Source organism: Coturnix japonica, chromosome 1, assembly GCF_001577835.2.
Source record: "Coturnix japonica isolate 7356 chromosome 1, Coturnix japonica 2.1, whole genome shotgun sequence".
Classification (NCBI taxonomy): domain Eukaryota; kingdom Metazoa; phylum Chordata; class Aves; order Galliformes; family Phasianidae; genus Coturnix; species Coturnix japonica.
This window is the reverse complement of record NC_029516.1, coordinates 13124016-13137293: the sequence shown is the minus strand read 5'-3', so window position 1 is coordinate 13137293 and position 13278 is coordinate 13124016. Positions and strand designations below refer to the sequence as shown.

At 37.7% G+C, this 13278-nt stretch overlaps 1 protein-coding gene across 2 annotated transcripts in view; it reads left to right on the top strand.

The window, feature by feature from the left end:
* Positions 1 to 13278, top strand: part of COG5 (component of oligomeric golgi complex 5) — a 172599-nt gene that overhangs the window by 103456 nt on the left and 55865 nt on the right. For both annotated transcript variants that reach the window (XM_015850827.2, XM_015850892.2), the window contains exons 8-10: positions 7077 to 7242; positions 9389 to 9501; positions 9598 to 9675. In XM_015850827.2, the coding sequence (XP_015706313.1) occupies positions 7077 to 7242; positions 9389 to 9501; positions 9598 to 9675 (357 nt within the window). The remainder of the gene's footprint in view (positions 1 to 7076; positions 7243 to 9388; positions 9502 to 9597; positions 9676 to 13278) is intronic.

Sequence of the window (13278 nt, the reverse complement as noted above, 5' to 3'; positions counted from 1 at the left end):
ATAAAGCAGAGTGAAAAATCTGATCAAAAAGCCATGATACTCATCTAAATAAGATAATATAATTCATTTTGCCTTTTTTTCTCAGGTTTGGAACCTGCTTTTTGTCTCGGCCTCCTCTGAAAAATGAGTGTTTCATTGCGTTATCGATCTGCCATTCAGCACCACATGAAATTCTGCGTAATTGTCCATTTGGAGGTGTTCTTATAGCAAAACATTTAAATTGTTGGGTTGGCGCATAGAACTAGAAAGGATGTTGCGTCAGAAAGCAGAAATCTTGCATCAAAGTGCCACAGTTCCTGGGTGATTAATAATGCCCTCTGTGTTGATTGAATCAGGCACTAAATCGTTATTCTTCTCCCCTTTCATCTGCTTTTTTTTCCTGCTGCAAGTATTGTCCAAGTTATTTAAACATGCACATAGTAACTAAAAATAATTTGAAATAAAATAACTTTCTAAAGTGTGTCACTTGAATGTATTTGAGGGCACTTCAAAGCTGTTGGCAATGTGTAACACTGATTCTAGATATTAGATGCTGTCACTTGCATAGGTAATTATTATTGCAGAGACTTGCAGGGGAGCAAGAAAGCCTGTATGGGTTTTGGTGGGTATCTAAATAATTTAGAACATCACATTTAAAGGATATTTTGTCTGAAACTGGTTTTTTTTTGTAAACAGAAAAACAAGTTATAGCCCTCCATAGTGCTCATTCGTCACTGCTAGGTTTGAGTTAGAATTATTAGAAGGAAAACCTGAGATTTCTGATGCTTGTGAGATGGCTTTGTTCTACCTGTTACAAAGTGAGCACATGCATAATGATGTTCCAGGATGAGAGAAAACATCTGGTCAGAGCCTGCTGTCCAGAGATCAGCAGGACTGATGAGATTTTGTGTTCTTGTTTGCTTCAGTTACGGACTTGAGTCAGCAGGTGCAAGTTGAAGCTGCCTGGGGGCAGGAGTGATGCTACTCTCTAATTCTTGTCAAAAAACAGTAACTGGGCTTTCTGTAGTGAAGCCTCATCTTCAGCTTAACCAGCTCCTTTAACATAGGGCTCTAGAGATTGGCCAAGTTGTATAGGGTGTAAGATGCATTTTAAAAGTTTGGATATGTCACAGGTATCCCCATGCTCTTATAGATTGTTAAATTTAGCATGTTGTATGAATTCTGTTCTGAATTTATGCTCGTTCTGAATACAAATTTAGCATTGTAGGATAAATGTTTTAATTATAATGGTCTACTTGCTCTAGTTGATCTGTCCTCAGAGGTGCCAGATACTTACTCTCAAAGTGCTGTCACGTTGCTAGCCTAAGGCATGGTAAACTTTGGAATAGTGCTTGATGTTTCATGAGATAATTCTTTACGACAGTTCCTGATGCCTTTCTCTTCCATTAGCTCCTAGCCATCTGTTGCTTTGATTACACTATTATTGAGAATAAGTGTTTTGGCAAGCTATTTAGCTGTGTTGAAAAATCTTGTTTCTTTGCTTTCTAGTATTTTATTGCTGCTGTTTCTTTTTTTCCTTTCTTTTCTCAACCTTTGTTGTGCAGTGCTTCTTGTTATTTTCTTCTTGTTACTCTAAGAAACAAAAACTTGGCCTAGCTGAAGGAAACGAGGTTTCTAGCTGTTATCCTTTTGAAAGTAAAAGTCATATGCTAGGAAGTTGTGTATTCCAAACACGGGCTGACAGAAGGTAGATATGACAACCTACCCATATTTAAATGGTTACCTTTGGGATTTTTTTGCACCTTAAGGCTTAAAATATGCTTTTTTTTTTTTTTTTTTTAAGGACTAACCAACATGTTATGTCAGCATTGCCTTCAGTAGAAAAATATAACATCTTAACCTCATGCTTCCTCTTAGCATCGCAAAGGTCAAAACAAGAACTGGGAGATCATTAGAAGAAAAGTCTGTATTTGATTTTACATTGTCAATTTAACCTTTTCGTGTATTGCTTGGATTTTAAAGATAAACACAGAAAAGGACAGATGGGATGATAATGATCAAATAGAAATGCTTTCCAAAGTGGGTTCATTTTTAGGAGTTGTGATATACTAATTAAGTTTTTTAAGGCCTGGACTTTTGGAAATGAAATTAAATACTGTTTTTAGAATACTGTAGAATTCATTGGCATTTAATTTATTTTTTTAGTTTTTTGTTATTTTTTCTTCCCTGCAATTAAAATAGCAATGTGGTACTGCGGTGCACAGATTCCAGCAAGTCTTAGTAAGCTATTAATGTAGGTCATTTTGGATGGCCTTGGTTTCTTTCACTTCTTACTTGTTTGTGTTCTGTAAACTGAGTTACAGTTTCTGATTAACTTAACTTTTTCACACTTGGTTTCTGCAAGAGCCTGCTAAGATCTACTTGTAACTGATGACTGCAAGCACTCACAAAGCCTTCCTCAATCACTTCACCTTCCAGTAGTAGTTCTTGTCATTTGAGGTAAAAACACTGTCAGTGAAAAACTTGCTTGAAGGAAGCAGTGAGATGTAGTGTAGTAAGAGGTGGGGAGAAAATAGTGTAAATGAGTAATGTAAGCTGAGCAGGGATTTTCAGTCTTAGGAAGAGTTACTGTTATCAGAATGTGTGTGCATGCATTTGCAATGTATTTAAAACCATTGCAGAAGCTTTGAGGGATGCTTTTTCAGGTCTGTGCTGTGCTGCGCTGGAAAATGCAAAAGCTGAATCATAGAAACAAAAGGAGCTGTGTGAAGTACACATAGCAAAGCAACTGAAATAGTTTCCAATATAGTACATGTACTATCAAAGAAAATTACTTAATACGAAGTGCGAGTCATAGTTACTCCAAAGAACCATTCTGAAAGCTGTTTTGTATGTTTGTTTGTGTTTTGTTTTGTTTTATGTATTCCCATAGAACTTCAATACCTTTTGCATTCCTGGTCAGTGAATGTTTGTAAGCTTACAGGTTTGGTTATTTCAGATTGTGCTCTCTTCTTCTCTTAATGTATGTGTATAGCAGTTACTTGTTTGAGGGCTGGGGAATGTTGTGTCTGTTCAAAACGCTGCTCGTGGTAGTTCCTGTTTGCCATAGCGTTGGACCACTCTATTGAAGTGACACATGGAATTCATGGATGTGTCAGTAATCATGACTCTTCTCTTAGCTTAGCAACCTATGTAATTCTTTCTGTCTTTTGTCATGCTGTCTGTGTGTGTATGGGACATGGTAAAAGTTTTACTATAAAAGACATAAGAGTATGGTTTCACATTGAAAACACAGCTGTTCTGTCTGATCTACGTATGTTTTATGTATAGGTTAGGTGAGGGACTGGTCAGATCTTGACTTCCCTGTATATGGTGCTTCTGTTGAGCAAAGAAGGGTGTCCTTGGAGGGCTATTCTGATTATGTGGTACTGGCACTTCTGAAATTTAATGATGAGACTGTTACTTGCCTAATTACGTAACACTAATTCATCATGAAGTTTTAATAGTTGGATGTAGTATGTAGATATATTTTGGGAAATTCGTTTATGAACATTGATAGTGCACACAGGTAAAAACCCTGCAACATTGGGCCATATGGACAGATTTGCAGCATGTAAAGAAACAGATGCTAAGTTCCTTAGGACTGTGCTGTCTGGAGAAGACTGGGACACATGGTGAATCCTATCCCCTGAGAAGATAGAATGTTAGTCTGAAGCTGTGTTTTTGGCACTTGAGCTAATTAATTTTGCCTGTCATCTAGGGTTCTTAGTTCAGCCTCATGTGAGGGATCTATTTGTCCCCGGATTAGCTCAGTGTCATCACCATACTTCTTTCATCCAAGCTGCTTTTCTAATAATGAAAAAGAAAATTGCTTTTTATTTAGCCACGCTTTCAGAAAATTGTTCAGATAATGCTAGTGCCAGTGACAAGATAAAAACCTATGGTGGTGGACGTTATAAAATAGGCAAGTGCAGTGTTGACAGGAAAAAAACTAGAAGACTTGGTTTCATCATAGAAGAGATTTATGAATTAGAAATTTGGTAGATATTCACTTATGTTAAATCTTTAATGACTTTTTTTTTTTTTTTTTCAATCTAGTCTTCACAGTTCACAGTTATTATCTCTCTGGGAAAGGAAGTAACCAAATAGGGCTCTACTCAGCAGAATGTGACTAAATGTTGTCTCAGACCAGGCAGGATCTTGAGGTTAATGTGTCTAGTTGGCCTCTCTTGAAAACAGCCACATGATAGGATTGTGAAAGCAAAATAAACATTCATACTGAATGACTACAGAACTATTCCAGGTCACTTCTTTTTTTCCCTGCCTATGATATTCTGCTGAATCAAGTGGGATGGAATAACATCGATCGAAAGTGATTCTACTAAAATTAACAGTTTTGAGTGGCTGGGAAAAGGAGCATTTGGTACGAAGGTACCATCTCATTGTATTCCTGGTGGTGATGGGTATCTTTATGTTGGAGAAAAATTGTGAAAATCTTGGTTCTCAAAAAGGTTTAACTTTAAGCTTTCTCAAGTAGAGGAAAAATATTAGAAGCAATTTTTTATAAAGGAAGTCTGTTGGTAATGGCAAATTCTGCAGTTCTGATTGTCTGATTTTTTTTTCAGTGTGTATTAATGGTAAACAGTCTAATTTTGAGGTGTGTATGCAATCTTGAACATATTTTTCTTGAAAGTTCATATTTCCTTCTTGCTTTCCAGTGTTTTACTTGTACATAATACAATTGCTCTCAAGAGGTGTTCATTTTTATTTTTCTTTGAACGTATTGTCTAAACCTGGGAACTAGCTGTGCATAGCAAATGCAATTCTCTTGGGGCTACTGCTGAGCCAACAATGGACTTCGTGTTGCTTGCTGTGGGCAAATGAAACACAGACATTTCTGCAGTGAGGAAAATGTTGTGTATGTTTATAGTATATTATTAGGGTTTTAATGTATCTCTAATCCACGTTACACAGGACAAAAACATGAACTAGAACCTCTCTGTCAGCAGCCATTCCACAGTCTGAAGGAGTAAGAAGTAGGGCATCTGCATAGTCTTTGTTTTTCCATTTGCTGCTAAATTTCAAAGATACTTCAAGTGCATAGCAGGTTTCCATTAGTGTGTTTGGGTTATTCCCTAAGTATTCCTAACTTCAGAATGAACTGTTTGACACCCTGTGTCTAAAAGCAGATCTTCTGAAACAGAGCCAGGCTCTGTGGCAACACATTTTTATCTTTCTTGACCAGTAGCAGGGTTAGTTTGCTAATGTGTGGGAGCACTGAGGATCACAGGATTTTTATAGGTGTTGCCTGTTTATCAGGAAAGTATCTGACCATATGTTATTTGAACCTGGATAGGCAGTGCTAGGTTTGCATTTTGATGCTATTCTATTTTTGTGTGTGTGTCAGTTAACGTATGAGTATTTACTGATATCTGACTGTTAGCGTTGCATTAAGGTGGTGTTGGTTTTTCTTCAAAGACAATGTCTGGGTCTAAAAATGTTTAAGTAGTCTATAGAAATCAGAACAATGTCAGACTTATAAATGGGATGTGTCTTTTCTTGTTTTCCTTCCTTTCAGTTTCACCCTTTTTTTCCCTTTTCATTCTGTTTCCCATTCACTTCCCATCTATATTTTCTTCCTCTTATTTCATTCTATCCCCAAATTCCCTCCTTGCATTATACTATCCTTCATTTTCCAATGTCTCATTAGTCTTCCAGTCTTTATGGCTTACTTTTCCACCTCCACAAGCACACCCACAGGATGCCTAGAAATTTTACAGCATACCCAATTGTCAGAAAACTAAACCTACAAGTCCCAGACCCATAATACTAAGCTAGGAATGCTTGTTAACACCCACACTGTTTGGAAAAAGAAACTGGTACAGTTTAGTGTAAGGTCTGCAAACTGTACTGTATGCCTAATACTACATTGCTTTTCACTAAATGTGGGAACTCCTTATTGGGATTGAGCAAAGAGGTGGGATCTAGCTTGTTTGCTTTAACTGTTATTCTGACCTTTCCTAGTTACACAGAAAACCTAAGAAGAGTGGAGTGCAATAGCAGTGCAATGGCATGGGACTTGAGTGCTAGAAGAAAGTCAGAGTGGGGTTTTTAGTGGGACGTGCCTGTGGTCTCAGGTGCTTCTGTCCAGTCTGGGTGCTAGAATTTCTATCAAACCGTGTTATTTTCTTCTGGCAGAGGTCACTGAGGAAAGTGATAAAAGGTTGCACCTCTGAGGTGATCAGCTGATCTCCCTGTCCACTAATTGCCTACAAATTGTAAAGAAAATACAGTCAGTGCGTGGGTGACAGTGCTTTGTTCCCAAAGGCAACAAGTTGAGGCTTTTCTATTGGTGAATAACACCTCTGCCAATGGGTAATGTTGCTCAGTGGAATTTAGTCTTAATAAAAAGTCTTTTAAACAGTGAACCTGAAAAGTTTTTGGATAATTTTTTACTCTTGTACTTTGGAAAAGCTTGCAATACATAGCTTTATTTATTTATTTATGTCAGGCTTTGGGAGTAATCACTGTGTTGCTTCGTATTCTTAATTCTGCTGAGTAACATAAGAATATGACATTTAGTATCAGCGCTAGAAGTAAAGATGTAGAAATGAAAGCTTTAATTCTATGTCAGTCAGTAGCAGGGTCTTGACCTGCTTGCCTTTGCTTGCACTGTTAGTATGTTTTTTAAGTCTGTATGAGATTTAATCCACTGTTTAGCACTTAAATGACAGCACTGTAACAAATATTATGTGTTAAAACAATATTACTAGTTACACCGTAGCTGATTGTAGCTGTACTGTAGCTAACCTAGGAATTATTGAATCAATCACTGGTAGCCCACCTCAGAATACACTGCCAACTGTGCTTCCAATTTCCATTTTTCTGTTCTTCTTATTCAGAGGATACTGCCAAAGGAAGCAAAGCTAAGCATTGCTGAGCAGTCAAAGGAAATCATCCCTCTCCTTTACCCTGTCATCTGTTATTCATACAGTTTATTTAATGTTAAACGAAATGGATTAGCAGTCTGAACTTTAAGATGAACTTATCCTGTAAAATGATTCCTAGATCATAGGTAGAGAAATCCATATTGCAGTTAGAGGTACTTGACATTTTTGAAAATCTTCTTTCTCTAGAGTCCTACTCAAGTGGGGACTGCTCTTCAGGTTTTTTATAACCTCGGAACTCTGAAGGATACCATTGCTAATGTGGTGGATGGGTACTGCACAGCCCTGGAGGAGAACATTAAAAATGCTTTGGATATCAAAGTACTGACCCAACCATCTCAAACTGTTACAAGAGGTATGATATTTGTTTTGCAGAGAATTGTGCCTGATTTTTTTTTAACAGAAATAGATACTGTATTAAACAGAAGAAACTCACACCCAAATCTGTCATCAGGACATTTCCCTCCTTGCTTTAGCCAGTAGGTATGTCTCAGAAATCATCTAATACAAAACTCAAATTGAATCTATTGTTATTGTGCTTTGCTTTTTCCTCCTCGCTTTACTCACTTGCCCAGGAAGTTGTCCTCGTTAGTTTACAACTTTGCAGCATTCTCTTATGAGTTTGTCATGGAAAAATAAATCCAAATTTTGCTTTTTTGTGTTGTTGGAAATATGGATAGAGATTGTTTGCAAGCAGTGGAAGAAGCACAACACTACACTATGATGCTTTTGTCAGATGGAATTGCTTTCAAAGCAGTATTCTTAACATGAGAGAATGTTGCACAGTTCCCACATGTAGTTCCTACGTGTTAATTCAGATACCAGAGAATACTGAGAAGTTATGGAGGGACAAATTTGAACATTGGCAACATCACTGAATCACAAAATCATGTAATAGATGAGGTTGCCAGGGACCTCTGGGACCAACTCTTTCAGCCCCCTGTTCAAGCAGGGACATGCAGAACATATCCAGGTGGCTTTTGAAGTTCTCCAAGGAGGAGACTCCACAACCTCCCTGAACAGCCTGTGCCAGTGTTCCAGTACCTCCACAGTAAAGAAGTGCTTTCTGATGTTCAGAACTCTTGTGTTCCACTTCGTGCCCTTTGCCTCTTGTTCTGGGACTGGGCACCCCTGGACTGGCTCCATCTTCATTACACCCTCCCTTCAAGTATTCATAGGCATTAATGAGATCCCCTCTAGGCACCCTCTTCTCCAGACTGTACAGTCCCAGCTCTCTCAACTTCTCCTTGTAGGAGAAGTGCTTCTGTCCTTTCATCAGCTTGGCCTTAGCTGAACTCTTTCCATGTCCATGTCTCTCTTGTCCTCAAGAGCCCAGACTTGGACACAGTACTCCTACTATGGCCTCACCAGTGCTGAGTATGGGAAGAGGATTAGCTCTCTTGACCTGCTGGCAACACTTTTCCTCATGCAAGGAATACTGTAAACATTCTCTTGTGGCAAGGGCTCATGGTCTCCACCAATATCTCTAGCTCCTTTTCTGCAGAGCTGCTTTGCAGCTGGATGACCCACTGGTGTTTGGGGTTGTTTCTCAAAAGCAATGCTGTCTGGTGAGTCAGCCACTCCACACAGTTTGGTGTCATTTGTGCATTTATTGAGGGTTTGCTCTATCCCATTCGTTAGATGATTTATGAAGATGTTAAACAGAGCTGAACCCAGTATTGACCCCTGGGGTACTCTACTCTGGAGTCCATTACTGGACTCCAACTAGACTTGCTTCATTCACTGCCATCCTCTCAGCCTGTTCATTCACCAAGTTTTTGAACTCCCTGTCTGCTGATCTAACCTATACTTCAACAAGTTGTCTGTCAAGATCACATGGGGGACAATGTCAAACATCTTTCTGGAGTCTAGATAGAGAATATCCACTACTCTCCTTTCATTCATTAGGTTTATGATTTCAGGTTGGTCAGGCATGACTTCCTCTTGGTGAATCCATGCTAACTACTCCTGATGATTTTCTTCTCTTTCATGTGCTTGGAAATGGTAACTAGGATTAGCTGTGGTGAAAATTTAACACTTCTTAAAAACTTGCACTGATGTTGGGGTCTGAAAATACAATCACTAACATCATAAAAAAATACAGCCCCCCTGAAGGAGAGTGATGGTGTAGAAGTTGCATGCTCTTCAGCTGGAATATCACTTCTTTCAGTTCACCTATACATTTAAGTCCTGAGCTGAGATGGTTATATCTTGCTATTATATGCTGCAGCATGCCCATTGACACTACCTTGGTGTTTCTGTGGAGATAGAAATCAGTAAAGCAGATAGTAGTGATTAACCTTGAGATATCCTTGCTGAACTTAAGAATTTAATTGATTTAGAAGTTAAAACAGCTGAAGCTATTCACAAAGCTTTGTTTCAAAGCTAATGTAGGCAGCTCTAGTCTTTTTTACAGGAAATTTCTTATGCCAGTATATGTGTTTTTCATTTCACATGTGAAATCTGAACTGTGCTACTATTTGTTTTTAAAACACATGTAGGTGGCCCTGGTAGAGCTGCTATGCCAACACCTGGGAACACAGCAGCTTTTCGGGCAGCTCTCTGGACAAACATGGAGAAACTCATGGATCAGATCTGTGCTGCGTGTGGACAGGTACTCAGCAGCTGATTCCTGATTACCCTTGAGGCAATTTCATATATAAGATTTTTGAAAATGTCACTTTTCCTCCCAATTAATTATTTCTTACAGGTGCAGCACTTGCAGAAACTATTGGCAAAGAAAAGAGATCCTATTTCACATGTCTGCTTCATTGACGAAATAGTTAAGGTAAAGTTTTAATTTAATTAATTTAATTTAATTTAATTAGTCAATATATTTTAGTAATTCTGATAAGGAAATTACTGTGAGAGAATGCTTTTGTTTGAAAGTTTAGATGTTGATAACAATTCTGTAATTATATTAATGGGAAAGCAGTGGAAATCAAACTAATGCTGAAAGCTTTATTTATGGTCTTTGGGTTATATCTGTAGGGTAGAAACGTTATTTTTACAATAATTCCTTTTGTTTTCTTTAAAGGGAGCTGATAAGGCACCACTGACAGAGTTTTTATTACTTATCATTAATGCCATTCCATAAAATGCCATGTGATTTGAGCAATTAATTAAGTCTGTTAGTTTAGCATAGAAAAATGTGTCTTCATCTAACACTTTCAGCCATCTGTTTCTCTACTTCTTGGCAATATTTTCCTTGAAAAATAATTATAGCTGTTCTTTTGAATACCTTTCCCTTTCCATTCAATTTCATTGTTTTCTCTTCGTATATGGGATAATTTGATTAATGGCTTCCTTCAGTGTTAGGAACAGTAGCTGAAGCTTCTGAAGCTCTTTCATCAACCTTGGTAGATGAGAAGAAACAAAAACAAAAGATGTGTTTACGCAGACATCTCTTTTTCCATGTATATGACTGGGTTTTTAATTTACATGAATTTAATTTTTGGAATACACTGGGGAAACTGTTCACATGCAAATGTGGTCTTCTCAACAGTAAAAGCAAATGGTGGAGGTTAAGCACGGTGTATAAGTCAATCTGTCAATTAAACTCAGCTCCAAAAGTTGTTGCATAGAACGTCATTACTTTTCTGTGGGCTGATTTAAAATCCTCTTTCTGTGTAGAAAATAACAAACAAACAAACACCAAAACAACATCAACAAGATACACAGGAAAAAAACCTAACAACAACATAACCCACAGCTCAAAAAGCTTAGAAAGTTTTAGCATATGTTTTGTTAAATGTTTTGTTTGGCAAAAATAAATGGCTATTACTGCATGGTTGGTCCAGGCCCTGTGCCTCCTCACTTTCATTCTCTTCTTTGGTAGAACAGCAGTTGAAAAGAGAATAGGAGGTTTTCCTGTTGTTGAGGATGGTAATAAAGAGAAGCGAAAGAAAATCTGATATTGTTCTGGAGAAAAATTAAACATGCAGAATGAATGAAGAGGATAGATGCAGAATGATGAAAAGTTGATTAGAAAATAAAAGGCTTTAGGGCTGTGCTATGCTAGGCCCGTTCTGTGTTACCTTTCGTAACCCTTCTTTCCCACTGACTTTGTATCATGGGATTACATCTAAGTGACAAATTGTATTTCCCAAATGAAGTCCATCTATTTGTTTACTTACAGTTGTCCTATATTCAATGAGTTTGCTCTTCAACAGCTATTTTGGAGACAGTTGTCATTCTCCATGAGCCTCAGCTAAGGAGAACTGGCACATCCCTGTCCAGGTCTAGTAAGACTCTCCTATCATGACATAGTACTACCAAAAAGGTATTGCACCACCCTACAGGTGGGTGAAGTCACACCATGCAGTACAGCTGCTTTTTAGACAGAATCAGACTCATACTGGATGCTGCTGAAATTCAGGAAAGGATGTGCAAATAGCCACATGGGAGTGTGGATTGCTGTGTACATTGAAAATAGAAATAAACAAGAAATTGGTAATTTGCCATTTATTAATGAAGATTCCATCTATTATTAATCCAAACTGGAACAATATGCTTTCCACAGAAGGTGCTTTGTAGTGGCAGAAAAGTTGTATTTCCTTTATCATATTCAATTTCATCAATAAAAGTAGCAAATGAACAAAACAAACTAAAGGTACTAATATTAAATACATTCTCCAGGGCAGCATGCCCACATCAGAAGATAGGAAAAAATCATCCACTCTACAGACTGTGTACTAATTACTGTTACTGATGTCAACATTATGATTATAGTCATCTTCTGCAGCAGCTGCACTACCACTTTGCCTGTCCATCTGCTTCCTTGTTTTGATTACTGCAGTGTTAAGTATCGTCCTAGGAAGTGTAAGAGGAGGAGACCCAGCTTTTTGAAAGCACGAGTCTTTTATAGCAAGGAAGCAAGTTGCTTTCTTTTCCTTTTTTAATCATTGTCTTTTTTTCTATTAGGATTTTTCAATTTTTTTGTCTTTGCCTTCACTGCCTGCATTTCCCTAATTCTGTGTTGTGATCTCAAAAATGTGCTTTCTGGCCTTCTAATTATCTGTTTCCATACTAACGCTCAATAGCGTTGTACCCTGTTATATCCAAGGATCCAAAGAATAGTTTCAAAAAACCAAATTAATTAAAGGATTCACAAAATCAACAGAAAACAAACAAAAACAACATAAAAAAACCAAAACATCAATAAACCAACCAACAATAAAACTGAAAAATCTGACAGATAGAGAAACTATGTCATTCTCGGTCAACATCAAGGCAATGACAGCACCCACATCTTTTCTACACTGTGGTTTCTCTTTTTAGTAACAGAAGTCAATTTCATTTTTTTTCACCATTAAATATGGTCAAGAGTAAAGTGACGTACCCAGACTTAGATGACTACCACAAAGAATCTGCAGATGGAATTTGCACTCCTGTTTGTTCCACTTCTCCCCTTTGCACATCTGGATTTTCACATTTGTCCTCTGCCACAGCATGAAATGGGTGCAAAGGAATTCACATCTCCTTTGAAAAGAACACGTGTCCTGATAGTACCTTTCCCCATTTTGTACTAGTAATGAAATATAAATTCATTTTTAATCTGTAAATACTGAAAGTGTAATTTCCTAAAAAAGGATCTGGGGATATTTAAAGAAGAAATGCATTTAAGACTGAATTGACTTTTTTCCCCCCTATCCTATGAGTAGACTTATTTAATAACTAGATCTTGGTTGATAAGCAAAGCTAAGAATTCCTATATTCTGATTTACTGTTTTATGGAAAATAGATTTATGTGCTTTGTTTTAAAAGATGGGCTAATTTTTTTCATAATCTTGAGGGTCAGACATGATTTAAATAATGCAGAGTTGATATTTTTGTTCACCTAATGTCGGACTAATTTCATCACTTCTTTCAGTTGCTTATTTCACCTTCAAAGAGCTAATAGGTAACTCCAGTTTACTCTGGTTTATTTCTCTTCCTATGTGTAGTGACTAATCCTGCTTCAGCTATTTTAATACCTAAGCGACAATTGACTTCAGTGTAAATCGCAGCAGAGCATATTGTCCTATGACAGCCAGTTTCCTAATTGGAGATAAGAATCCCTCTTAGTCCCTTGCGGAAGATTTGGAAATGATCTCTGATCCTTATCTATTTTGGGTCTGTCACTCCTACATAGGCATCAGTGAAAAGTTCTGCACAGTGAGAAACAACCCTGAAAGTGACAAATGATTGTCTGGGGGGGAGCGTTGGGCTGGTCAACAGGGAGAGTGAGATGGGTTTTGTCCGCTAATGGGAAGGGGTCAGGAAAGAAGGTCACTGTCTGTGAGAGAGCAGATCTGCCTTTGATCCCTTTTGGTCAGCTGATGTCCACATTTGTTAACAGCTCAGGAAGACAGCAAAACCTGTCATTTATGTAAGGCTCTGGGTAAAAGAG